Source organism: Pseudonaja textilis, chromosome 10 (assembly GCF_049901715.1).
Source record: "Pseudonaja textilis isolate UNSWEBS1 chromosome 10, rPseTex1.2, whole genome shotgun sequence".
In the NCBI taxonomy this organism is placed as follows: Eukaryota; Metazoa; Chordata; class Lepidosauria; order Squamata; family Elapidae; genus Pseudonaja; species Pseudonaja textilis.
This window is the reverse complement of record NC_141999.1, coordinates 11,464,427-11,492,423: the sequence shown is the minus strand read 5'-3', so window position 1 is coordinate 11,492,423 and position 27,997 is coordinate 11,464,427. Positions and strand designations below refer to the sequence as shown.

General features: G+C 41.4%; 1 protein-coding gene across 1 annotated transcript; it reads right to left on the bottom strand.

Moving 5' to 3' along the window:
* Window positions 1-5: 5 nt before the first annotated feature.
* WDTC1 (WD and tetratricopeptide repeats 1) lies at window positions 6-27,861 on the bottom strand. The gene is made up of 16 exons (XM_026702525.2): window positions 27,475-27,861; window positions 23,007-23,155; window positions 21,591-21,674; window positions 20,035-20,081; window positions 18,615-18,726; window positions 17,859-18,046; window positions 16,835-17,017; window positions 15,264-15,358; window positions 14,800-14,915; window positions 13,114-13,189; window positions 11,845-11,941; window positions 11,193-11,366; window positions 9,984-10,219; window positions 6,905-7,073; window positions 5,822-6,014; window positions 6-3,685 (listed from the first exon to the last, which is right to left on the bottom strand). Exons 2-16 carry the CDS (start codon window positions 23,133-23,135, stop codon window positions 3,488-3,490), a joined length of 2,097 nt encoding a protein of 698 aa, XP_026558310.1. The 5' UTR covers window positions 23,136-23,155; window positions 27,475-27,861; the 3' UTR covers window positions 6-3,487.
* Between the last annotated feature and the right edge of the window lie 136 nt (window positions 27,862-27,997).

Sequence of the window (27,997 nt, the reverse complement as noted above, 5' to 3'; positions counted from 1 at the left end):
AAAACTAGAACAAAGTAATGTTTAATTGCTTAATCCTTTCTCTTCCAGAAACCAGAAAACAGAAACATGCCACTCTGAATAACAACATCTAAACAGAAGACTAAGGCTGGTTGCGAACAGTGTTTCAGGAATAAAATCTTACTTGGAATGCCTGAAAAGTTATATAAAGCAACCATTTCACCAGCAACCCAAATTAAGACTTTTCTTTATAACTATTATATACTGGAGCGATTTCACTACTAATTATAAAAATAGCTTTGTTTTGGCTTTTTAAAAAAGTAGTAATTAGCCAAAAGGTAAAAGTAGTTCTCTCCCATACTCAGTAATGGGACACATGCCCAAATCTAACCATAACCGTTCCTCTTTGAGAATTTTCTACCCTCAGTTCTATATAATGATCCTTTTTTTCAGAAATAGAATGAATGAAAAGCATTCTGGAATATGGGGAATGAAGCATTCTAATATATGGAACTGTTTTTAGTCCACTCTTTCTGCCAAGGAGCCACCAGTTAAAACAAACAGAACTTGGTGCTTTAATATCAAAAGCTACACAGTGAAGCAAACGTTGATTCTTTTCACTAGAACAAAGTAGACAATGTGTGATGTAACCTTCCATCTAATTAAAGTTTCTTTTAATTCAAAATAATAAAAAGGAAGCAAGCAGGCTGCAAAGCAAAATACCAGACTTCAGCATCCTTTTTATTCGCAGCAATGTCGCAGGAACCTAAAAAAGTACTGTAGTGAAAACTGTAGGGAGCCTACAGGCATTGTGGAAACACAATGAAGAGGTCAGTGTTTTGCAATATGCCACTCTATTGCTGTAAATGTCTTCTTAACCATTTGTGACTTCCTTTGTTCTGGTGGCTGTTCTGTGAACTAACACTTTTACCAGGGTATCACTTTTATGAATATGGCTACAGCAGGGCCACGAAGGCAGATGTACACATTTTTTTAACACGGGTGTAACCCAAATCAAAGGGAAGCATTGGATAGAGAAATTTCAGGCTATCAAGACTTGTTCAAATAAGGCAGGTGTTAAGTGGGGGCTTGTGCACCCCAGTACTTCTCTCTACAACCTGTACGTAAAACACTTGTCTTCAAAATATAGAAAAATAAATTAGTTCTGAAGAACCCAGTTACACATAAAATTCATTCTTCTTGCTGCTTTGAATATTTCATACATCTAAAAACCACTGAGCAGGAAAGGAGCACAATAGTTTTGTTCCATGAACAATGGCAATTGGTTTTATAACTTTCCACCCCCAGCATTTTTCTAGGTCAGGAAAAGATCAATCCAACCTAGTGTCTTATTCTCTACAAGGGGTGGGGAGAAGCTATTGGTAGCCCTCTAATTATTGCTGAATTCCAATTCGCAGCAGAGATTAAACTAGCACAGCCATTATGGGGGATCATGGGAATTACATCAACAGCTGGAAATCACAGCTTTCTTATCCCTACACCTTGTAGGCTGGAGAAAATGCCTTACCAATGCAAGGTGATTGAATGAGCCAGTATGACACTGGTTGGCACTAGCAGGTATTTGGGAAGAGGAAAAAAACCTCAGGTTTCCTAAGGTGTGAATGGATTCCTCCCCTTCCAGATTAACAAAAGAATTGAGAGTAACCAAATGGGAATTGAAAGGATGCCGAAAACACTATAATGGGAAGAGATAATCTAGGGCAGTGTTGTTCAAACTTGCCAACTTTTATGATGCATGGACTTCAACTCTCAGAATTGCTAGGGAATTCTAGAAATTTAAATGCATACATCTTAAAGTTGCCAAATTTTAAAAAAACAACCCTGGTCTACACTGATTTTCTTGGGTTAGAAAGACCACTGCTAAATGTATACTGCAGGGTATTCTTTGGCCAGAATAAGCAAGCAGAAAGAGACCAAGGGAAAATGTTTTGTGGAACTACAGACAGGTATACAAATGATGTCACTTACATACCTACACCAGGCATCCTGATGTACTAATCATTTGCACAATCATAGTTCGTTATGGACATTACTGACGGGGATGGCGACTTCAGTCACACTTTCAGATTTCTAGCATACACATCATCATGCTAACTATGATTGTTAACCAAGATATTTGGGGAGAAAATCTGCTGTGATTTCTTAACTCCATTACGAATCAGTAGATGTAAACACAATACTACCTTGGTTTGCTTTCAGTTCCAACTGAATTAAGCCACCGAAAGCAGGAATGATCTCACTTGCCCCATCACCACTGCATCCCAAGTTGTGTAAGCAGCAGTACTGATGTCATTCTCTGTTCTAGAAAAACCCTTAATGACATAACGTGTTAAGGGCTGATTTTCCTAAAGATGAAAGTCCCACCCGACATACAGTTCCTCCCAAAAGATTTGGTTAAGATGTGCGCCTTTGCCATACATCTTTCCCACATTCACTCAAAGGAAAGAAGGCTACAACATGAAAAGAATCAGGAAATAGATGAGAAAGGAAGCTCCTATAGATTCTTTTAAGATTTAATGACAAAGAAAAGAATAAAAAGAATTGTGCAGTAGAGGTCACAGCAGCAATAAGGAAAGAGGCAGCTTTATCCCAAATTTTTGACCAGTTCATTATCCTATTGGTACTGTATAGCTTTGTTGAAGGTTGGTCTTCACTGGCAAGGACATTTTTCTTCTTCCAGAAAACGCTCCACTCCTTACCCACCGAGAGATGGGAACTTAGTTAATTAGGAGAAAGGGAAAATATGTTTTCCAAAAGCAACCACATCAGATAATTTTACTTGCTCACATTATATAAGATGCCAAGCTTCGTGTTGTAGCTTCCCACAAGTCTTCTCTTGGTTTCTTCTATATGCAGACAGATGGGAAGTATGAGGTACCAACCAGAGTGAGGCTCTCTGCCCAATGCCAACTTTCTGTACTTTCCTAACCATGTTCACTGAGGGAGCCCATGTATTAAGCGACCTTCGCGTGGTCGTGTTTTCGATGCGTGTACATGTTCACCAGCTGTAGTGTGGGGGTTGAATTACAAACTCGTGGCATGGCGGGCAAGCTGAGTTTCGGAGACAGAGATCGCAGCATTGAACATTATTCCATAATCCCTGCCCTAGTTTACATTTTATTGAGCTTTCACACAACCTCTCTGCAAAACACACTCATGTAGGCAATGCTTCCCACCATCCAGCCACACTGGATGAAGGGACAGGTTACCAGTTGTACACTGCTCACAGACAATGTGGAAAAGGAATCCCAGTTTCTGCTGGGAGGGCAAAACTCAACAGGCCACATTACCATGCTGCTTAATAGTAGAACAGGGAAAGGAAGAAATCGTAGCAGCAGTCAAAAACCCAGTCACTTCTGCCCTCGCTGGCATATCCCATTCTGTGCATAGTGTGAAACAGTGCAGTCCTTCCAAGTTCAAATGGAGCAAACTAGATTTCCCTTCAAACAAAACAAAAACAAAACAAAAAAAAATCCCCAAAAAATAAGGAAGGAGAGGCCATTCAGCTTTAGCTGGTCCGGCAGTGGACCTGATTCTCAGAGCTGTCTTCGTCATCCGAGCCTCCAGACCCACCACCAGTCATTCCTGTGATCCGGTAGCCCATGTTCATCAACATCACCTCCAAGGGATCCGCATTCATCCGCCTCTGGTTGGCTTGGGAAGCGCCTTCCATATCTTCGACCACTCGCCCGTTTAGTGCTTCGCTCTGTGAAACAAAACGGAAAGAGCAAAGCCCCCAAATTGACTATTTGATGGTTCCACTCACAAGTGCCTTTCTACACACCATTCAGATAGCCAACCTACAGCACAATAGGAGAAGCTTTCAAGACAAAAATTGGATTGTTTGACTTGGTGGTGTAGCATTGCAATGGTCATGGTTTAGAACTAAATTATAAGGAAATACAGAAGCAACAAAAGGAAATATTTATTTACCCAACATACAGTTATACTTGTTGCCATCAGAGGTGGTGATGGCCACTGATTTGGCAATTTAAAAAGCATCTGGGTAAATCTACAGAGGGTCAGAGCTAGCCATGATCTAGCCATGGTTCTGATGCTGCAGAATATATTTAGTTGGCTGCTGTAAAAACTAGAATGCTGGTCTGATCTAGTAAATCTATTTTTACATTTTTGTGGTGTATGGATTTGCACAGCCAATGGTGGTTAATTTAACACAGCAAACTAAATCCTTGTTTGTTTTAGTAGGGCATGTCAACCTAACAATACAGTTAGATAATGCTTCCCTCTACCAGATGGATAGCCAGGATTTATGCATAGTAGGCCTGTTATCCTCGAGCATGGAAATATCATTTAGAAATCACTCAGATAGCGGCTTTTAGTTCAAGATGCGGTAAAGGTTATTTCTGTGTCAATATATGCAAAGGGACTTGATGCTTTTTGAGCCTGATGAGGAAAACAGCTCCTTTCCCCATGTCACTAAAGAGTCAATATTAAAGCATACTTGCCCTAACAAGAACAAAAATCACTGTTTTGCTTAAAGTAAAAACAAACATTGTAATACCTGAAATAAAGTTGCTAGGTGTGTATAGGATATTCACTGGGTTGAATATTTTATACACAGATCCAATACTGCCCACAAAGCCATAACTATTCGGATTAGCAAGGTTTGGTCTAATGAAGGATAATATTTGTAGCTCAGGGTTGACATGAGGGGTCCTAGGTGATCTTGGAGCTTGCTTGTTTTTTTGCAGACATTTCATTACCCAAACTAGGTAACATCATCTGTGCTAGTAAGGTGGTGCAGTTTGCTGTCAGTTTATATTCTGGTGGCTTGCCTTGCCAGTGTTGGTGGGAGCAAGCAGCACCCAGATCAGCATAGATTAACATCAGACCAACAATCAAGTAAACCATACCCCAATCAAGGAACTGCCAAAGAGCCAACAGTAAACAGCCCACTTAAGACACCCCACCACCACTAACACTTACCTAATTTGGTTAATGAAACGTCTGCAAGAAAACGAACAAGCTCAGAGAGCACTAAGGACCCCTCAAGAATTGTCTATCAAGATACGTAGGAATCTTGCATTAGGAGATTTTTCACAATGATAGCCCATCATTCTACCACTTAGACTCCAGAAAGAAAAGCATATCAGGAACAAACCACCAAGTCCAGGAAAACTCCCAAATCCCAACCAGTAACACCACTCTATGAAGCATCGTTACAGGCGGTCCTTGATTAAAGACTGCTGATTTTATGACCGTTTGAAGTTTTGATGGCCATGGAATGGCTGTGTTAAGGCCAATACAGAACTTCCAGTCATTGTAAATGGCCACGCTGCCCGTCCAGTCTGTAGCCACACATCTGGCAGATCAGCTTTATGACCTGTTCTGGAATTCCACAATCATGTGATCATGACTTTTGTTGGCTTTTGCCATTTTTTTACTGGTTTCGGGGTGGCGGGGAGTGGAATACCCATTCAAATAAACAGGTTTGCTTAACAACCGTGGTGTTTATTTAACAACCACCATGAAAAAAGCCAGAAATTTGCTTCTGGTCATTTGGTTGCCTCAATTTATGATCATAGCTATTTATGACCATATTTCCGGGCTCAATTATGGTCATAAGTCAATTCCACGTAAAACGATTAAAAGAAGTAAATATTTAAGATACCTCTGAAAGTTTTGTTCTATTTCTAAGGGGGAAAACGGAGCATTTCAGAGCCCTGCCACTATAGCTGGCCATAAGCTTTTTCTTCTGTTGAGGAGGCTTCTTCAACTTGTTCAGAAGTTGAAAGCTTCCTCCGTTGCAGAATAGCACCAACCCTGATCCAAAAGGACCTCAGATTCCAACCCAGGTAGAACCCTCTGCCCCTGATCTTACTTCTGGCCTGGGATTCCAAAGCCGTACCACTGGATCGATGCCGCTGGTGGCCAGGAAGCAGTAGCTCGGGTGGGGCTGGAGGCAGTTCACAATCGACTCATCTCCCTGCAGCACTCGCACCAAGTTAGTTGTTTCTTTCTCCCAGATAAAGAAGGAACCATCGTCGGAGCCACTGATGATGTACTGAGCATTGCTAGAAGGAAACCAAAACGAGGATGTTTAGTGGTGGGTTACATTTACAGAAAGGTTCCCTCCTCCCCCGAACCATGACACTGAGTAGTACTAATTAACCAACACTTAAGACTTCTATACAACTTCGTATAGTGCTTTACTTAGAACAACTCTATTGTCACTTTGAATGTACACTAATCGGCACACATTAACATGAAATTTCGTGGCATACAGCCTGTGAAAAGCCCCCGGTAGATGGGAAGATGGCTGCCGTGTGACAGCCCCTTTTTAGTGAGCTCCTTATCCTGCTGTTATAGCTACTTTTATATGCCTGTAAGATAGTTTATTTTTATTTAACATTATCTATAAATTAGTTAAGTTAGGTTTTTTTTAATTAGGAGCAGTAATATTAGGTTTTTAGATTTAGGATTATATAGGATTTAAGGTTTTAAATTACAAGTTCTGGAACTTCTCAGCATTTCCCGATGCTGTGGGAGTATGTTTTTAAAAAAGCCCCGGAAGGAATTTGTGGAGACAGCAACACACCACACAAAAACCCAACGCCCCTACCATGCAGTGGTGGGATTCAGATTTTTTTTACTACCAGTTCTGTGGGTGTGGCTTGAGGGATGTTAGGTGTGGCAGGGAAAGGATACTGTAAAATCCCCATTCCTTCCCCACCCCACTAACCTGCTTTCCAGCTCCGTTCTCCTGTGCAGGGCAACCAAAGAAGACCCAGCTGATCAGCTGGGACTCGGGAGGCAGAGAATAGATGGGGGCGGGGTCAGTCAGAGGTGGGATTTGGTGGTTCTCTGAACTATTCAAAATTTCCGCTACCGGTTCTCCAGAACTGGTCAGAACCTGCTGAATATTACCTCAGCTGCCGTGGGTTCTTGAGAGGAGGCTCCCTACCTGCCGAAGAAGTTGGCCTCTTTGATATCCGTGGTGGTGTTGCAGTGGCCGCAGTATCTGAACTTGTAGTCATAGCTACGCTCCCTCAGCACCATTTCGTCCTCTGATATGGAATCCTTGCGGCCAGTTGCTCGCAGCCAGATGGGGCCACTCCCTTTCTTGTCTTCCCCTGGAGAAAATGAAATTGCTAAGTTACTTCTTTTTGGATCTTTGGGGAGATAACAACGAGGTGAGTTGCAGGAAAGTGATATGGGAGGCATTTTTTTTAAAAAAAATCTCTCTATATAAAAGTGAAATATCACTCACACATCATCACAAAATCTCCAGAAACGTAAAGCCTACAAACTTCTAATTTGGCACATATGTTCCTCTTGGCTTCTAGGTGCTAAAAAGGATTTTTTGAAATGACCATCAGAGAGTTAATATTTCCTATATTATTATTAACACGCTCTGATGCTAAGGAGTTCTACTCCCCCTCCCAACCTGAAAAGAAATCTGTTCCAAATGCAAAACACAAGCAGAGGAGAGGAAATTCACTTTCAGTTTCACAGCACCAAGCAGTTTTAATACAGAACTGTTGAGCTAAGCCACACCCAGGCTCCTTGCTGTTTCTTTCTTGCTCACACAGCAAATACTGTTTCAGTTTCCAAAAAGCCCTCAACTCTCTTACATGCTGACAGGATGTTAGCCAGATGAATACCGATGGATGCTGGTAGGCAGAGGCACAATTCCCCTCCCCTTATTTTCCTCCCCCCAAACTAAGCCCAATCACATAGTTTTGCAGCGAAGCATGGGTATGGAGCTAGTAAGTAATAATTGAAGAGACCTGCAAATAGCAAGAGAAAGAATGTGGTCAAATAAAGCACAGGTAGTCCTCGACTTACGACCACAATGGAGCCCAAAAATTCTGTTGTTAAGTGAGGCATTTGTTAAGTGCCCCAAGACCCTTCTTGCCTCAGTTGTTAAGTGAATCACTGTATTTAATAAAGTTAGTCACCCGGTTGTTAAGTATTTGTTTAAGTTGACCTCATTTGCCTAAGTATATCATTATGGAAAATTTATATTACCTGTTCATGCAAACAATGCCAATTTATGCAAATAATTCCTGCAGTTTTACAGTAGTGCAGAAGCTATCAGAATATCCAGATTTAATTCATTACAGGTAGACCTCAACGTACAACCACAATTGAGCCCAAAAAATTTTGTTGTTAAGTGAGGCATTTGTTAAGTGAGGCATTTGTTAAGTGCCCCACTTTATGACCTTTTCTTGCATCCGTTGTTAAGTGAATCGCTGCAGTTAATAGTTAGTCACCCAGTTGTTAAGTGAATGTGGCTTCCCCGTGGACTTTGCTTGTCAGAAGATCGCAAAAGAGGATCACGTAACTCTGGGACACAGCAACAGTCATAAATATGAACCAACTTGCCAAACATTTGAAATTTGATCACATGACCATGGGGATGCTGCAAAGGTGAAAAAACGGTCATAGGTCACTTTTTCAGTGCCATTGTAACTTTGAATGTCACTAAACGGACTGCTGTAAGTTGAGGACTACCTGTCATGGTTCCCAGGAATACTGCTAACCATTTCAAGACTCCGAGGTCTTGGCTTCTTCAACCATCCTGTTTATTGGGTACATCATATCGGCACGGTCAAAGGTGAAACCAACTGAGTAATTCCTGCCATGTTTTGTATAATTAAAGAATAGATCCTGGCCACCCCCACCCTTGTGTCACATTTCATGTTAGCCAAGCAAGCAGGTGATGAACTTCTCAGCACTCCTGTCAGCTTTGGAAGCCCTATTGACACCGGACGCTTCCACACTGCCACATTCTTGAGCCTGGGAAAATGGGAGAGGGGCAGTTTCTTGGAGTGTATGTGGCTAGACATAATAGCATTCTTCTTCTAAGTCAAGGTCATGTTATCTCTGCATCTGGGTGAGGGGGGCGTCTCAAATGGGGATGAATGCCGATGGGGACATGTGATGCGATGAAGGGTGCAGGGGGTGGATTTGTAGCTTTTACTTATTGCAAGGAAGCCTGGAACTTTCAGATTCTGGATTCCTCAGATGTGCCAGTTTATTATCCAAATAAAACAGAACTTTGGAGAAGATGTTTGTCTCGGAGTTATTTGTCAGCGTGGAGGTTTCCTGGAATGCTGACAACTCCCTCCTGCTGTTGCTAGGGCACATTGATCTGGCCTTGGTTCTCAGGAGCCTTATCTGTGTTATGTCTGGCACATTGGAGGAAAACATTCTACATTCCATAAGCCTCCCTCCCCCCTCATGAGTATGGCAACTAAGAAACGAAGCAAGAAAAATTACGGCTTTAGCTAGAGTTATTTTGAGAGTTGATACCAATAATCACGGGTGCAAAGCAACTGGAGCACCGCTTGAACACCATTGGCACTGGCAAATTCACCATTAGTCAATTGCAAAAGGCAGCTTTATTCAGCTCACATCCTTTGATGATACCGCTAACACCATGAAACACAACACCTGCTATTCCAGGTCCTTGGAAAGGACTTGATAGGTGGATAAAAATGCCAAATCCTGTCTGAACATCTGGTGGCTATGTGATGATCCAAAATAATTTCACAGGGACACTTTTCTATACCATCCTCTCTTTCCCAACTAATCTTGCAGACATGGAACAACATTTTGTAATATAGCAACTTCACTATAGCCATACAGTGAATTCAAGGCTGAAAAGGAGTGTGAATTTAGGTCTATCTGATCCTAACTATCACTATTCTCATCAGTTTCTTTTCCAAAGCTACACTCTAGGCTCACCGCACTAAATGATCAAACTGTTTTTCTTCCGATTTTTTCCCCCAGATTTAAATAGCTGATCCCCACTCACTAATGCTGCCCTGTAGCTTTCTTAGTCGCGGCATTTTTAAAAAAGATGTGTGGACTTATCCCTTTCACAGGGGTTATTTTTTCCCCTCCTAAAATGTTAAAAGCTAATACCATGGTACACACACCCTTGTGTCTCTTAAAAATCTGACCCTTTTAAGAACAATTGATTTTTTTTTCACACTTTGGGCAAGAGCTCAAGATTTGGTCTTTTTAATCCTCACCATTATCACTTTTGGAGAAAAGGGCAGCATTGATGTCCCGGTCCAAGGCATCGCAAGCGCTGCTGTGGGCTTGCTCGGGAAATTTTCCTTTGAAATCATCCAGACACTCCAGGGCTTCTGCTACATACTTCAGCTCAAAGAGGCAGCGGGCCAGGCGGAAGTGAGCCTTCAAGTGGCAAGGATTCAGGGAGATGGCCCTTAGGCAGTCTCGGAGCGCATCATAGTGATCTCCATCCCTGCAATCAATCAAATTGGGAATAGTGATGTTTATATTCTCTCACCAACCAAATACATATTTGCAAACTGTTGTAGGAAAGCGCCTCTGATCTATCCAGCTCAGCATCTGTCCAACTGATTAACAGAGGAACGAAAGGAGTCCTTGTGGAATTTACTCCGCTAGTCACTGGCTCTAGGGGGTGACGCTCATCTTTGTTTCAACATCATTGAGTCAACGCATTCAGAAGACATTTCGGCAGTCATGTGGCCAGCATGATGTCAGGGAGCGCTGTTTCCTCCCCACTTGAAGTGGTACCTATTTATCTACTTGCATTTGCATGCTTTTGAACTGCTAGGTGAGTAGGAGCTAGGCCAGAGCTGTCAAACTCCTGGCTCGCGGGCCAGATATGTCACACACTGGCCACGCCCATGCCCGGTTGAGCAAAGGGGGGAAAAGTCCCGATAGGTCATGTGACGACGCCAGGACATGAGTTTGACATCCTTGAGCTAGGGGAAGATGGCGCTCAGCCCATCGTGCAATGTTCAGGTCTTAAGCGCTGCATCTTAATTGTTGAGCCAACGCGCCTCCCAATTATTAGAAGCCAGCCAGTATTTCAGAATCCTATCTGGAAGACCCAGTGGATTGAATTATGGATTCCCTATGCCTAAATCACCAAGCAACACAGGAAACCGGATGAGATACAGTGGATGTCCAACTTCTCTCAGTAGAATTCTCTTGGGCTGATAGAAATCTTGTAGGAATGCAGAAATTAATATTTCCAATGCACAATGAATCCCCATCAAGCCCCTCTGATTGCAGACCAAACCAGAAAAGATTCCACAGACCTCTAAAGTTATACTGAGAGCCTCTTATGGAAAAACACGTCCACATAACCTGAGATCTAGAATCTGGATAGAATAAGTCTTGAAGTTCAGTGCCAATTGGCTAGAGAAGTTATTGCCAGGCCTCCCAGGAAGGGAGAGGTCACTTACCACTTGCGCTTCATGTAAGCCGCTGCTCGGTTCCCATAGAGCATGGCATTGTTGGGGGCTTTCTGGACAGCTCTGCTGTAGAGCTGGATGGCTTGAGTCCACTGCTGGCAAGCAAAAGCCTCATTGGCCTGCAGCTTAATCTTCTCGAGATAGGGAGGTAGCTCTACCTGTGGGCTGCAGAAACCAAGACTTGGTTCACACGTCATTCCAAACCATGTTGGCTTTAGCCACGGCTTATTCCATCAAGTATACCTAGCTAGATTGACATAACGCATTAAGCCAGATCAACCAATCAGGGTGCATACTTAAGTCCTAACAGACCTTGGCTGGAAAATGATGTTGTGGTGGGTTTAGGGGACATTTTTCTAGAGGGCCTTTAAAAAAAAAAAAAAGACAAATATTTTCATTTCAGACTGTGGCTTTCTAATATGGGGACTATGTATGTGCATGGAGGAAACTCAGCTTTTACAGTCCTCCCCCATCCCAAAATAATAGGGTTATACAACTGCTTCTTGCTAGATGAAACAATTCTTCCTGGTTCTGGCAACCAGCACAATTCCTAGCCGAGAAGTCTCTGCACGAACATTTCACCTAGGCAAGGAGGAAGGGACACAGCACTATATACTGTGGGCAGAAAAGGAAGAGACCTTACCTGACATGGGCTCGCCCCTCAGACAGCCGGAACCCATTGCTGTGGAGATGGATGCCATTTGACACGCCATTGGCCGACGTTTTCCCATTCTGCACCTCTGAGGGTCATAAAAATGAAGTCAGCTTCCATTTTTGTAGTTATGGCTTTAAACGCTGGTTTTATTGGAATGGTTTATTTAAGCTATTTTTACTGTGCTCTCACACGCCACTCTGAGCACTTCGGGGAAGCAAAGCAATATAGAAATAAAATGATAGAATCGTAAGGAGTGGAATAAGGCTGAACCAAGGGTAAACTGCAAGTGGCTGATAAGCATTCTTCTCTACAGTGCTGTTTTTCAATTTGGAGGAAATTAGCAACCTGGGAGAAGACCCAGCACTGCAAGCAAAAAAAATGCTTAATCATCCTGACATCTAATACTTTAAGAGATGGTAGACTAGGTAAGACTGGGTTAGGCAATGGCTAAATTGACCAGCGAAGATAGCTCTATGTTATTGGAATCCATCAACCTATCAATTTTACCTTGAATGCAATAACAGATTAACAGTTGGATTAACAGTTAACCTTGTGGATCATCTAGTCTAACCCCCCGCCCAAGCAGGAGACCCTACATCATTTCTGACAGATGGCAGTCCAATCTCTTCTTGAAAGTTTCCAGTGATGAAGCTCCCACTACTTCTGAAGGCAAGGTGTTCCATTGGTTGTTTGCTCTCACTGTCAGAAAATTTCTCCTTATTTCTAGGCTGAATCTCTCCTTATCGGTTTCCATCCATTATTCCTTCTCTGGCCTTCAGGTGGAAAATAGATTGACTCCCTTCCTCCTTTCTATGGCAGCTCCTCAAATATTGAAACACTGTTATCATGTCTCCCCTGGTCCTTCTCTTCGCTAAACTAGCCATGCCCAGTTACTACAACCGTTCATCGTATCTTTTAGCCTCCAATCTCCTGATCATCCTCGTTGTTCTTCTCTGCACTTTTGCTAGTCTCAACATCTTTTTTATAGTGTGGTGACCAAAACTGGATGCAGTATTCTAGATGTGGTCTTATTAAGGCTTCATAGAGCGGTATTAGTACCTCACTTGTTGGAGCTAGGATGTTATTGCCCTGTTCCTCAGTTGCAACTTTAGAAATACAACACCAAAATGTGTTTCCAAAATCTTAATTAGCAACCACAAGGACTTGAAATGGAAAAGAAGGGGCAAGCAAACAAAAATGTCTTGAAAAACAATGCAATGCACTATCTGCCTTTTAAGAAAAGTACAGCATTCTTACCCCCTGAAGTATGGCATTTTTTTGGCAGGAGAAAAGTGTATGGCCGCTGCTTATATGTCAGGTCGAATAAGTAAACCTAAAAAATCAAAGAAAGGCAATGAATTTACAAACTACATAGGAACAGTAAATTTTCAGCCAGAATTACTCACAAGAAAACTCTAACTTGTTGCTGATTAATATATGTAAGTCTAGCGAAAGCTATTCAGTTTTTTTGTAGGGCGAAGGAAAATGTGCGTTTAGAAAAAGTCTCCCGTTCTGATCGACAGTCTATGGTTCCTTGTTTGTTATCAATATTGGTGACATATTTACAAATACATCTTATTGCGAGTATATAATTACTACCTCTTTTACATTTTATGGTGTTTACTAATATATTTTCTATTTCTGTTCTGTCCAGTCATACCAGCATTCCCAGCTTCTATAATGCTCTGATGTTTCTTTTTCCTTAAGTGCTAAGGGTTTTTAAAAAACTTTTTTTTTCTTTTTCTTTCTCTGTGTTGTGTATGTGTTTGTTTGACATTTTAGTTGTATAATCAATAAAGTTTGTTTGTTTTTTAAAAAAAGAAAAAGTCTCCCATAAAATGGGATTCAAAACTGCATGAAAACAGCAGAAGATTTAGCTTCATCTAAACCTGGGAAAAATCAGTTTCAGTTCTTCGAAATCTAAAGAATGACTCATCTTTTGGCTGAGGAAGCAGCTCCAATGATCAGGGCAGACCAGGCTCCCAGTTTTTGGTATTAACGGCTTCCCACACCTCTCTGAAACTATATTCATGAGCAGAAGAATGGTTACCTAAGGCCAGTGGAGGAAGCTGGATTCGCTTAACAACTGACTGCATGATTCATCTAACAACTGCAGTCATTTGCTTAAGAACTGTGGCAAAAAAGTCATAAAATCAGGTACTATTCACTTAACTGCCTTGCCTAGCAACAGAAATGCTGGCCCCAACCGTGGTCATAAGTCAAGGACTACCTGTATGGAGTTGAGGCAAAAGATCTGCAGCCAAATCCTGATCTGGGGAACCTGATATAGACTGTGATAGAATTTCATAATCATTTATTTTCTGGCTAACTCTTTATAGACATTAATCGGCTTTTGCGTCTGCAGTAGCTATTACAGGAACAATTTATTTGAGAAAGCAACAATTACGGGGTGCAATATATGAAATTCAATACATTGGTGATGGGTGTGGGATGGCTAGAACAGCTTTGAAGCCATGGGGAATTTATAAATGGATTGAAGGCCATCTGAGGTTGACCATTTAAATATCCTGATAATATTTCACAATGACCGAATCAGCCTGAGTGCTGAAATCAGCTCAGTGAGATCCTGAAAGCAGAAGAAGATTAACAGAATAACAGAGTTGAAAGGGACCTTGGAGGTCTTCTAGTCCAACCCCCTGCTCAGGCAGGAGACCCTACACCATTTCAATCAAATGATTGTCCAATCTCTTCTTAAAAACCTCCAGTGATGGAGCACCCACAATTTCTGGAAGCACGTCATTCCGCTGATCAATTGTTCTAACTGTCAGGGAATTCCTCCTGAGTTCTAACTTGCTCCTCTCCTTGATTAGTTTCCATCCATTGTTTCTTACCCTGCCTTCAAGTGCTTTGGAGAATAGGTTGACACCCCACACCTCCCTTCTTTGTGGAAACCCTTTAGATATTGGAACCCTGCTAGATTACCTGCTCTCCTCCCATGTTGACCAAGAGCTCTGTACCATCTGGGCTGAAAGTGACATAAGTAGCTACCAAAACTCTCAGCCGGTTATTGTAGTCAGGTAATTTCACTGGAAGATGCCCTACAGGAAAAGAAAGAAAGAAAGAAAGAAGCAGTTAATAAATACATCTTGACAGAATGGACCCTGCTTTAGCTAAGCATTTGCAAGGAAATAGAAAAGCCTTTTTTTTAAAAAAAAAAAAGCTAGGTTCATTTATTGTGCAGATTCTACTTTCAGCAAAAAAGAGCCATCAACTACTTTGCAGCAGAAGCAATCAAGGGCTAAGGATCCCTCTTTACTCCACCCAAGTGCAAGTTAACTCAAATGTACTTTCATTTCTTCACCATTATAGGCTCCCCACCCAAATGAATTCTGTTGAATGCGCTAAAACCATCCCCTGGACAGGGCACCATCCAGAGATAATTTTACCTGCTACATAGTATTGAGCAGCGCCATCTGGGAGGGGTTTCTGTCGATCACAGAATGTATGGACGCCAGCTGCAGGGTTCTGTTTCATGGTTTTCCTAAGGCAAAATAGAGAGGAAAATTTATATTTGAACGTATTTGTCAACGTTCCAAATAATATATCATGCCATTCAATAAGAACTCCAAGGCAGAAACATTCCTCAAAGAACATCTTAATGGGACATATCAAATTGTCACAGACTTGGTGGAAAACCAGCTCTAAGTTCCCGCTGGTTTTACATCAAATTAAAAGTAAAACTTTGACACTTCCCTCCCCACTCCAGTCTCCAGTCACATGGTCCAATCAGCATGTAGTCCAGTTGCTAGGTGACCTCAGTCTCTGCCTTTCGAACACCTGCACCAATGTCCTTGACTCCCAGGGGAAAGAATTTTATTTAGACTACAACATCCCAGCTATCTCTACACCCCTCCCTGGCCCCTTTGCTCCCAGGCGGTGTCAGCCCTGAAGCAATGAGAAGAGAAACTTTACTAAAAAGAAAGGCACAAAAAGAAAATTAGTTAGGCCAACTTCAGGGTTGACAATATTTTCTTCTCAAGACATTTCTTCTTCTATTTATGAGGAGAAAAACTTATGACAGCCCAGGCATATTAGAGAGGTAAAGTTCAAATAGTTATGTCAACATACCGAAGAACTGGTAGATTTTGTAAATTTTACTGCAACATACAAAAGATTCATAGCATCTCAGACTACCAAACTGACCAGAGCAGAATATTTTTTGAACTGAACTTCATGACATCAAATATTATTTTGAACTACAAGAAGCTCTCGACCTACAATTGCTTCATTTAGCTAAAGTTCAAAGTTATGACAGTCTAAGAAAAAGTGATTTGCCATTTGTCCTCATCCTTGTGACAAGCGTATCATCTCTGCAGTCACATGATCACAATTCAGGTGCTTGGCAATTGACTTGCATTTACAACTGGTTTCAATGTCCTGTGGTCATGTGATTGTAATTCGCAACTTTCTTAGCCAGTTTCCAACAAAAAACATCAATTGTGGAAACTGGATTCACTTAATGATCATGGATATCTATCTACAAAGACACAAAATATGCACCCACGCAACCACCTAGAGATAGATGATATCTAAATTTAAAGAGAAGTAAATGCAGTCTTTTATCCCCTGCTTTTTTGCCCCTATTAACTGTCTATATTTTCTTCCAGCCATAAATGGGATATCTCTCACTGTTAGATAGTTAAAAAGAACTAAGACACGAGGGGTCCTTGGTGCTCTCTGAGACTGTTTATTTTCTTGCAGATGTTTCATTACCCAAAATTACCCTAGCACTGATAATGTTACCTAGTTTGGATCATGAAACATCTGAAGAAAACAAGCCAGCTCAGAGAGCACCAAGGACCCCTCATGTCAATCGTGAGCTACAAATATTCTCCTTTATTAGAACTATGACAATGTGGAATTTGAACGTGCTGCTTGTTAGATTACATTCAAACAAAAATGCTCCTTGTACCTCAGAAGTTAGCCCTCTTAAGTTATCAGTCTTCACTTCTGTTACCTGTGGTTGTGGATCATGCGTATGTCATAAATCCGGACAAAGGGCCCACTGGCTCCCACAGCGAGATAGTTATTATCCTGGGGATTGACTGTGAGACACTTTGCCTCCACAAGCTGCCCACAGTATTCAGTCAGGTCTATCAGAACTTCTGAGTGTTTGCTATTCTCTCGTAAGTCATACTGTCTAAATATAAATAAAAATAAGGAAGAACGAAAGTATTAGCAGGCCTTCAGAAATCAGAAGCAAGCAGCATCACCACACTTCAATCCCACCAAGGAAAAGTGAACTAAGTAATTATAAAATTATTAAAAATAAGCAATATATTAGTGGATTGCTCACTTCTAAATTCAATGAAATCATGCTTTACAGCAAGGGTCCCCAGCCCCCAGTCTGTGGACTGGCATCGGTCCACATCATGCCAGCAACTGCCACACAAACAAGCAAAGCCCCATCCGAGAGATGCAAGCAGCACACGAAATCACATCCCCCTCTGGTCCATGGATAAACCTCTCTCCACGGAATCAACCCCTGGTGCCCACAGTTTATTGGTTTGGCCATAACATTTTTACAAACACGGTAATTAAACAGAGCGGAACCCTAAGCTGTGTGTCAGCATTCCAAGTAAGGCACCCATTAGAAAACAAACTCTGAGGCACTAAAGTTCCTCAAAGAACAGTTTACTGGATACATCATATCTGTACAAATTGGTGAAAGTCGACTCTGAAGTTTCTTGTGGCTTTCACCTAATTAAAAGTAAAAGTTTTCCATCCCCCCAACCCCCAGTCATGCTGCCCAATCCAGCTGCTGGCCGGTTGCTAGATTACTTGCTCCTCCTCTGTCCAGCCACCTGTGAGAGTGTCCTTGGTTCTCACAGGAAAACTTTGTTTTGGCTACAAACCCCCATCTAATTATTTCCCCGCTCCCAGTGCTGTGTGGCAACACCGAAAGCCTCCGAGGTGGCTTCAGCCAGGCTCACTTCAGGGTGGGCACTGTGTGTTCACTCGGAACATCAGAGAAACCATACCTGATTAGCCCATCTTCTGCTGCGCTCCAGAAGGTGTTGGGCCACATCGGAGCTGTGGCAATACGCTTGACTCTGTTTTTGTGATCCCCAAACATATGGATCGTTTCTTTGACAGTCAAGTCGTGGACGTGCACTTTGGAATCCGCGGCCCCGGTAATAAGTATCCGGTCCTCTGCATGTGGCAAGAACTGTGGAAGAGTAAGCATGACATCTTTCATGGCAAGAAGGCCTTCCCCACCGACAGATAAAAAGACATCTTTGGAGGAACATGTCACTTAACAGCCACAGATTATTGGCTTTGTAGTCAAATATCTTACTCTTCCCAACCTTAACATTTAATCCTTGACACAACTATAGGTGGTCCTCAGCTTATGACCACAACTGAGTCCAACCTTTCTGTTTTTAAGCAAGGCAGTTGTTAATTGAACTTTGCCCCGTTTTACAATATTTTCGCAACAGCCGTGAAGTGAATTACCACAGTTATTGAGTTAACCATGTGGTTGTTAAGTGAATATGGCCTCCCCCGTTGACTTTGCCGGGCAGAAAGTTACAAAAGCTGGTCACATGACCCTGGGATGCTGCAACCATCATAAACATGAGCCAGTTGCCAAGCATCCAAATTTTGATCACGTGTAACTGAAAATGAAAAAATGGCCGTCCCTTTTTTTTAGTGCCGTTGCAACTTCAAACGGGGTCACTAAATGTCAAGGACTACCTGTACTTAGTATTTTACCACCTACTTCCAAATCCACCCACCTTGACAGAGAATATGTTTGCCGTATGCCCCGTGTGCATGGAAAGGAGTTTCTTATGGTGCAGAGGATCCCACACAATGGTGTGCTGGTCATCAGAGCCAGAGGCCAGCAGGCTGAAAAGTCAAGAGAGACACAAAAGCATACTAGGAAACAATTGCTATAAACTCACGTCTTTCTGCATTTGTTTGCAGAGATCTCATAGAGTCAAGGGGCAACCATCTCCTAGAGAGGCACTGTTTCCCAACCTGAGCCATGATACTCCAGCCAGCATTGAGATACATACCTGGAAAGGGCTAAGGTTGGGAAACAATGAAAGCAAGGGTCCCCAACCCCCAGGCTGGGGCCCACTACCGGACCACGGCCTATTTGGAATTGGGCCACATAAGAGGCCCAATGCATGCGCGCATGCAGCTCAACTTGCATGAGCGGCGGGCTGGTGCACACATACACAGCTGAGGTGGAGCAGTGGAGCTGTGCATGCATGTGTGTGCACACCGGCCCGTTGCTCACATGGCCCAGTTTCCCTCTCCCTCCCCCCCAGCTGGGCCATAAGCCACAAATGTAAGTTTCAGAGCACAGCAAAAAAACTCTCAAGGACCAGCTGTCAATTGTATTTGTAACTTTGTTCACCAGGAATCTATTAACAAAGCTGGTAAATCAACACTATACACCTCCAGGAAATGCTATTAGAAATTCTCCCCTGGGCTACATAGGTTTTCTACAGGCATTCATTGAAAGTGCCTACTCTTTCTTAAGGATACTTTCATATTCAGATTAAAGCCTGAATTAAACATAAGAGCCATCCTACTCTTGCCAGAACCCATAGGCTTTGCATTCTTCATGCAAAACGTTTCTTCAACCTTCAGCAGAGCCTCTGAATTATATTATGTAATCCTTGACACACGTGGTTATTGTATGAGATACTTAAAGTACGTTCTGCCTTACTGTGTGTTACTCTTCCTAAATGCTTGAACACAGAATTGGGTGAAGTAAAATTTAACAATGGTATTTTAAGGTCAGCCTTAGACTGAGAATAACTTTATTGTCAGTTTGAATGTACACTAATCGGCACACATTAAAATGAATTTTTGTTGTATACAGCTCTCAAAGGGTCACCACATCCAATATACATGACTAAATAAATAAATACAAAATTATGCATATACCCATATATATGGCACCGAAAAACAATTCAATCTAGTTCGGATGTATACATGTACATGGCGAGAAAAACAAATCTTGTGAGTTTACCAGATGGATGGCATTGGGAACAAAGCTGTTACAGAATTTGGTGGTCCTGCTAGACATACTTTGAAACCTCCTCCCGGAGGGGAGTAAGAGAAACAAACTAAGGTGGTCCAGCAATTCCCAGGCCCATCTCTTAGCTTTGGAGACAAATCTATTTTCAGAGACATACTTACTTTCCCTTTTCATTCCATTCAAGGCAGTTGACACAGCCAGCATGACCCTACCAAAATAAAAATAAAAATCAGAGCTTTACCAATTTCAGATTACGCACTCAGAAGGATAAAGAAAAATCTACCATATTCTGACATGTCCCATTTTTCTTGCTGTCTTAAGCTTTCCAGAACTTCTTCTGATCTGTGAACAGTGTTCTATTTTGCTTCCATTGCTAATCCTAAATGCATCCAAGCCTATGTGTTATCTTCTGAACAAATCCTCGAATATCATATTATTGAAATAATGTGACTTAATGTATGGGCAATGGGAAATGATCTCGGCTTACCCTGAGCTAAAGAGAGAAGAGACGAATTCTAGAGCACCTCCTGGTTTATTCAATGCTATTTTTTAATTGTATGATCAACAAACTCCATCCTTAATACTTATAATACCATTTTTGTAATAGTACTGCAAACAGGATGATACTTTAAACCTCGACTTAACACTAAAGCACGATTAATATAGAAAAAAAATACACACAGGTAGTCCTTGTCTTATAGCCATTTGTTACAACAGCACTGAAAAATTGATTTGTGACCCCTTTTCACGCTTATGACTGCTGCAGCATCCTCGTGGTCACATTTTTCAAAATTCAGATACTTGGCATGAATTTATGACAATTGCAATGTTCCAGGATCACGTGATTCACCTTTTGTGACCTTCTGACAAGCAAAGTCATTGGAAAAGGCAACAACCATATTACTAACTTAACAACTGCAGTAATTCACTTAACTGTGGCAGGAAAGGTCATAAAATGGGGCAAACCTCACTTAACTACAGTCTTGCTAGCAACAGAAATTTTGGGCTTAATTGTGGTTGTAAGTCAAGAACTACCTGCAATTTTACCCCTATACAGGGTTACCTACAAAGAGTTTGGTCAGTTGTGGAGGTCTTTCCAACCTAATAACTTCTAAATACTGATTGAAGCTCCCGTCATTCTCACTCCCACAGATCATAAGGACACCCAATTGCCTCCAGATTATCACAATATCTCAACAAAAGAGGGATAATTCAAAATAAATTAGATGATGATTACTCCTATTCCATTAGAATGATTTTTTGTTGTTATTTTTTCCCATCGGGGAAGGTATTTTTGATCTCAACATTTCGCCAGGAAGGTAAAAATATTGCATCCTGACCCAGCTTGTTCCAATTCCATTTTGAAATTGCTTCTATTCTTCCTGGATTCAGCACAGACCAAACTGGACAATGTTGTTGGCACATCTAAATGTGGCCCTAATAAACAACATGGCAATTACAGAATTCCCCATAACAACCTCAGGCCTAACAATCCAGTGACACTGAAGTTTGACAAGCTGCTAATTAAATTTTAAAAATGGTTGGGGGTTAGCAAGTTTTTCCTATTATCTTTTCAACCTGTTTAATATGCATGAAATACATAATAGGGGAAAATAAGGTAAAACAGCTTAGTAATAATTAACCTCCAGTAAGCTAGGAAATGCTTTACAAATAAGAAATTATTATAATTTTGCTACCATGACTATCCTCTACTTACTTGCAACTCTGCTTCCAAGCCCAGACGCTGAATGAATGGGTCAGTAACATGATAGTGTCGCTCAAAACTGAGGGCACCCTTTTCCTATAAACAATAGATTAAATACAATTAATGGAGAGGCCTTAATATTCTACATTCAACCATAATTTTTAGCGTAAGACATCATGAAGGAGAATAGATACTTCTGATCTCCAAATACGCATACAAAAATAATAATATCCAGGCCCATCTAACTTGCCTTTCCCTGATCTATTCTACTGACTGAATTTTTCCTGATATGCAACAATCAGAACTGGATGAAATATTCAAAATGAGAATAATCAATACAGACTTTAGTGAAGATAGATTTTCCACACAACAATTATCTTACTAGATTTATTATGGTCACCCAGTCAAAAAGACTCTGGATGGCTTTGATTTGGGAACCGGATTTTTATGAATGTAGCTTTAAACTGCATCTTAAAATATCAGTTTTTAAATACTGACATATTGATTCATATTCAGCTTGTTAACAAGTGAAATTGCAGAATCTTTTCTCATCTATTCAGGTGACCCTGATGATACAGATAAACCACCAAGTGGCTGCAACAACTCTCAGAAAGAGTGCTAATGACTAGATGACAGCAAGAAATATAAGTCCTTCCATTCTCCACCATTCATTCAGAACTGAAGAAGCTTCTTAGATGAGAAGTGAAATGTCTTCAAGCAAAAACAAAGAAACTCCAGTTGCCTTTTGAAAAAACATCTTAAGGATAACCATGACCTGCATGACTGAGACTCTCGTTTCCATCTTCCAGAGCATTAGTTATCCCTCCAATTCTGTGTCCTCTGCAAATTCCTTCCCACTCTTCAGAACTTCATCTATCTATTCATCTATCTCTAACTCTTCATCCAAGACATTTAAAATGTTGAACATTATGGACCTTAACCCTAAACAATGGGACACAACATTTGATGTCTTTTGCATTCTGATGAAGATAGATGAATAACATGGTTTTCTAACCAACTTAGGAAACATCTCATAGAAATGGCCACCCAGTCGGTGTTTAATGAGCTTGCAAATTAGAAGATCACAATAAGCAATAACCAATTGGTCAAGTCTCAGGACAAAACCAGGGAGAATAATTTGAGTGTATGATAGCAGAAGAGGATCAATAGAAAGGGTCTCCTGCTAACTGCTCAGTATTTCTAAAGATGCAGAGTGAGAAAAGGATGAATAAGGCTCAACAGCTTGTTCCATTCATCTTGGGCATGGCTTCTGGCAAAGACACAAAGCAGCCTCTGATGAAGAAGACACAAACAGACAGGAGCAACAAGAAAATTAGCCCCCAAGATGCCTCTCTAAAAGCTTTCCTCCTCCACTTCGGCTCACCCTCTAGCAAAACGCTGTTAATGACTCTTTAAGACAAGAAGTACCTTGAGCTGCCTGCTAATGAGGTCTCTAATAATATTTGCTTTTGCCATCTTTTCACAATAGGGCCTACGAAAGCAAGTTAGTGATGGTGTTGCTGTGAATCCAAGCATTCCAGCAGCGTTCGTGTCCATTGAGAAGGCATTGAAATTACCTGTAATTTGGAGAGAAGAGGGGGAGGAGAGAGGAGAAAGCTTTGAAATTATTTATACATAAAATTATGGAGCTGTTCCAGCTGAAAAAGGAAATTTTAATATGAGGTTTTCAAATATTTCCCTCAGTTGTTTGATTTCTAAAGTTACGTACATACATCCCTCTCCGCAGATGGAATCTAGGTCTAAATTCTTAAATATAGTTCTCAGTGGATTTTGAAAATACTCTCCCCCTGCCCAGTAGCTTTCAGAAATTTTAACTGATCACACAGGATCTCATTTTAAGACATCTACCAATTTTTAAGATAAACAGTTTATAGGGCGATTACAGGAACCATATATAATAAAAAGCATATGACTGTTATATGTACAATATAAACCACTTTGTAGCCAGGATTGTTTTTCCACCTAAGCTGCATTCAAAAATAAATAAGAATTTTCTTTCAATGTTTAGCAATAGCACAACAATGCAGAATGTCAATCGAATATAAGAAATCTTCAACATCAATGGTTAACAGACACCCAAGAAAACTCAGTTAGGTTTTAGTCCATTGCAAAGCTGCTCCCCAAAACATTATTGATATCAAAGAACATCATCCCATCCTGCCATAGGGACGTACAGCCGTTCAGCCATGCCGTACAGTTGATGAAATATTTGAGGACTTCTGAAATATTAAAGATGGAAACTTCTAACAACTACAGTGATGAAATTGGAAAGAGAGGTACATTTTGGAAGATGAAGGGTTATAATTATGGGTTGAATATTGGTGATCAGGAACTGATTGGGGTGTTGGTATTCTAACCCATCATAAAAGAACTTCAAGATAGGATCATTGGATAGGATATTTTATCCTCACAATGCTTTCAATGAGCCAGGTTATACTGGCAGTTCTTGACTTAAATGACTGTTCAAAGTTAAAACAGCACTTTAAAAAGTAATTTATCACCAATCTTCACAATCATTGCAGCATCCTTGGTCAATTAATCAAAATGTGGGTGTTTGGCAACTGCCATGTATTTAGAAGGATTGCAGTGTCCTGGGTCATCTGATCATGATGCGACCTTCCCAGAAAGCTGCCAAGCAAGCAAGGTAATGGGGAAAGCTGGATTTGCTTAGTGACCATATGATCCACTTAACAACCACAGTGATTTGCTTAACAACCTTGGGGGAAAGGGTCATAAAATCAAACCTGTCTGAATTAACGATTACTTTGCTTAGCCACAATTTTTTTTGTCCCAATCGTGGTCAGGAGTTGAGGATTATCTCTACTGATAAAAAGTACACAAATCAAATGCTGCTCTCTAAATTATATTTAAATTGAATAGTGCTGCTATTTAAGTATATGGCAGTAATCGTATTATTTAAGATGGAATTGATTAAAATAAATAGACCTTCATTGAAATTAAATTTTGGTTTTGGTTCTGCTCATTTTTCTTTATAATGTACCCTCTTTCTTACATATCATTCAAAGAGTCCATGCAGCTCTCAATCCAAAAAAGATCTGACTTTAGGAGATGTCACAAAATGTTTGGAAGGTAACTACAAATAAACTTTCTAGTACTGTACTTGCCTAGTATATAAGCAATTTAATATTTTATGTATCTAAGCTCAATTACAGAAGCTGTCTGTGATGGATTAGAAAACAATTCTGTAAAACTACTAAGTGTAGTTATGCTTCTATAGCTTAGCCTTGCCTGACAAAGTTATATTTCAGATAGGTAACTTAAGTTCCTAGAATCCAGAATCACTGTTGCTCAGAATTCTGGGAACTGAACTGTAGAGTTTTGGAGGATGACGAATGATGCAATAACTAATATAATTTGCTCCCAGAAGGAGTGATGATTAAATACAATCATTCTGAAAAATGATTTTCTGACAATTACTTGAAGGAATCATTTTTAAAATTTCCCTTCATATATGAAGTACAATGTAAAGCTATGAATGCTAAAAGTTGCTATTGCAATACAGAAAAAATAGGTTGGGACGTCTACGTTTTTAGAGCAACAAATGAAAATTTGGTTCTTAAGTCAATGTTGTGATCTGAGCTCAGAACGCCTATCATGGAACCCCATGATGGACCTCATGATATATTAAAAGATTTTCGATTCAATTTTCCCATTATAGATACCAGATACCGGCTCTCATATTTCTGATAAACAACATTGTTGGATGAGACATGGGGCTTGGATTATTAGGGAGAAAGAAATTTTTTTTTTTTTCTTTTTAAATAAATTCATTTTTCAACATGGAAATGTTTGTTAAATCTTAACAAAAAGTATCTAGAACAGAAAACGAAACTACAGAAATATAAGGACCAACACATAATTTAGGAATATGTATATAAATTTGTACCTTAAGGAGATCCAAAAGAAAGTTTAAGGATTCGGATAAAATGGGACACACATAGGTTGAGTCACAGTTTGTTGAGCAAGTCACAATTGGATGAGATCACACATGCAGACCAGAAATTATTAACAGTAATTACTGGGGGCATACAAGATTCTATACCCCAAATAAAACAACAACATACCATAGAATGGTCATCATAAATTCAGGCTGGACTCGATTTGAAAGTGAATATTTAGGTTTCTAGTAAAAAATTAATAGCAGCACTATTTTAAAATACAGGATACATGAATGTTAATAAAAAATACAGTAGCCTGTTTTGGATATGTGCACATGTTTAACATGGCACCAAGGCAAAATAAACCCAAAATGCATGGACATATTGATTTAAAAATGAAAATAACACAAAATCTAAATTAGAATAATACAGCAAAATAAATGTTTATCTCAGCAAAACAGCCAAGAGTTTTTGTTTCTGAGAAACTGCAACAAGTGAAGCTATTTAAAAATTTATGAACCCAACACTTTGGATAAATCCTTCCAAAGCTACTAATATACTAGCAAGACCCAGAATGATACAAACTGTATTCACACAACACCCTGAACTACAAAAAAATAACATCTTAGCTAGCATTGTGGCCAAACCCAGCCTTGTGTGATTAATTTATGTTTAAATATGTCATGCAAACTAAAAATCACTTCAAAAATAATTTCTCTAGTATGATAATTGATAGAAATTATAAGCCACTGAAAATTAATAGGCTAAGAAATGACATTAATCATTCAAACAGTAAATCAGGCTTTTCCATATATAACATCAATCTACAATCAGTATAACCTCACACCAACCCCCAAATCTAACAAACCATAATTAATTCCAGGCAATTTCAACCCAGCAACTGCTTTTAGGAAGAATTTGAGTCTCATTACTGTAAAGCAGGAAAAAAAAAACTGCAGTATGGAAACAAACTTGACAGATCAGTGCAAGGAATCCTGTACAGTAACAAGCAATAGGAAGTGAGCAACAGCTTGTGCCCATGCTCAGGGGATATTTCAGATTGCTGTTATTTTCATTCCACAGCACTCCTTCAGCCCAAAGATTGAGCCCACAAGAAACCTACACCAACAGCCAGCATGCAGACTAGGGGAAAGAAAAGCTCTTTCAAGAGAGAAAAGCAGGAGGTCGAGAAAGCAAAAGAGAAGTGGCTGGAGGGAGAGCTGTGGCGCCTTACGTGATCTGCTCTACTTCTCCCTTTCCACCCCGCAGAGTGCAATTTAAAGTACAAAAAGTCTTCTAAACTCCTCTGCCAGAAGTTTGTGCCTAGCAGAGGAAGTTTGGGCTCTCAAAGATGCTTCACACACAAGTATGAAGGGATCCTGACAGCATCTCCTTGGAAGATCAGGCGGGGCAGGCAGGGCAGGAGGCACCCATCCCCAAACTCTTGTTAGAGTTTGTGCCAGGCTGGCGGAAAAAAAGGGGGGCAAACTGGATGCACCCCCAGACTGGATGGGAAGATATTTCCCAAATTCTTTGGCAAGAGGAAAGCAGGTGCCCCCCAAAATCCATTCTCTCTTGGAGTGGACAAAGGGGGGAGCAGTGGCAGGTTTTTGGGGGAGGGCGGAGAGGGCAGATTCCCAGCCCAGCCACGATCCCTTTGGAATCTGCTGGAAGAGCCACGCCAAAAGAGGGCCAGGTTTTTTTGGGGGCACGAGATGGTAATGGGGGTCAAGAAACCAAGAGGTGCGGTTGGGTGGGGCGATCAGCATGGACGCCTCTGGAGGAAGGAGAGCCTTCCTCCTCCTCCTCTTCCTCCCCCCTATCGCTCCCCACCTGCAGAAGACCACCTCGCGCGCCCTCCCGGCCGTGGCTGATGGGATTTGGAGTCCAGGCAGCGGAAGGCGCCCGGGGTGGGAAGGGAGGTTCTGAAGGCAGGCTCCTCCGCGAAGGGACGGGCAGGAGAGCTCCGGGGTTACCTGTCAGGCCTCCTCAAGGCAGGCTCAGCAGCCGCAGCAGCCAGTGGACGAAGCCCCCGAACTTCCATGCAGGGGGCGGCCTGACCCCTGTGCCAGGGCAGGGGCCCCTCCAGGAGGTGAGAGAGTGGCTGGAAGGCCGCCTGAGCCGCTCGCCAGGCTGCGCAGCACCGCCCGGCCCGGCTGGGACCTGAGACCTCGGCGGCCCCCTCCTCTGTTTATCCTTTCCAGCTGTCTCGGGCTCAACCAAAGCCCCCAACGCCGCCTCCCCCTCCTTTTCTCCCTCCCTCCCCTTTCTCCACCGTTGCGCCCGGCAGTGCGCCTGCGCGACGCTAACTGCGCCACCAGCCCTCTATCTCAGCGCGGGCCCTTCCGCCGCGCGAGCGGCGCAGACACGCTCCGGGAATAAGCAACCCACCCTCTTTAACTCTCCACGCCTCATTGGCCGGGAAGGGAGCGACAGCTATCTCGCCCAAAGGGAACCCGCCAATTGGCGGGCGGCCCGGGCCAATCTACGCAGTTAGAG

What these genes read in the sequence shown, in the direction of transcription:
- WDTC1 (XM_026702525.2), bottom strand. Translation starts at nt 23,135, where the DNA reads ATGGACACGAACGCTGCTGGAATGCTTGGATTCACAGCAACACCATCA. An exon ending in GCTTGGAAGCAGAGTTGCAA is followed by an intron (nt 20,082 to 21,590) that starts GTAAGTAGAGGA and finishes TTATTTTGGTAG; the next exon opens with GGTCATGCTGGCTGTGTCAA. An exon ending in GAGGGGCGAGCCCATGTCAG is followed by an intron (nt 11,367 to 11,844) that starts GTAAGGTCTCTT and finishes TGGTTTCTGCAG; the next exon opens with CCCACAGGTAGAGCTACCTC.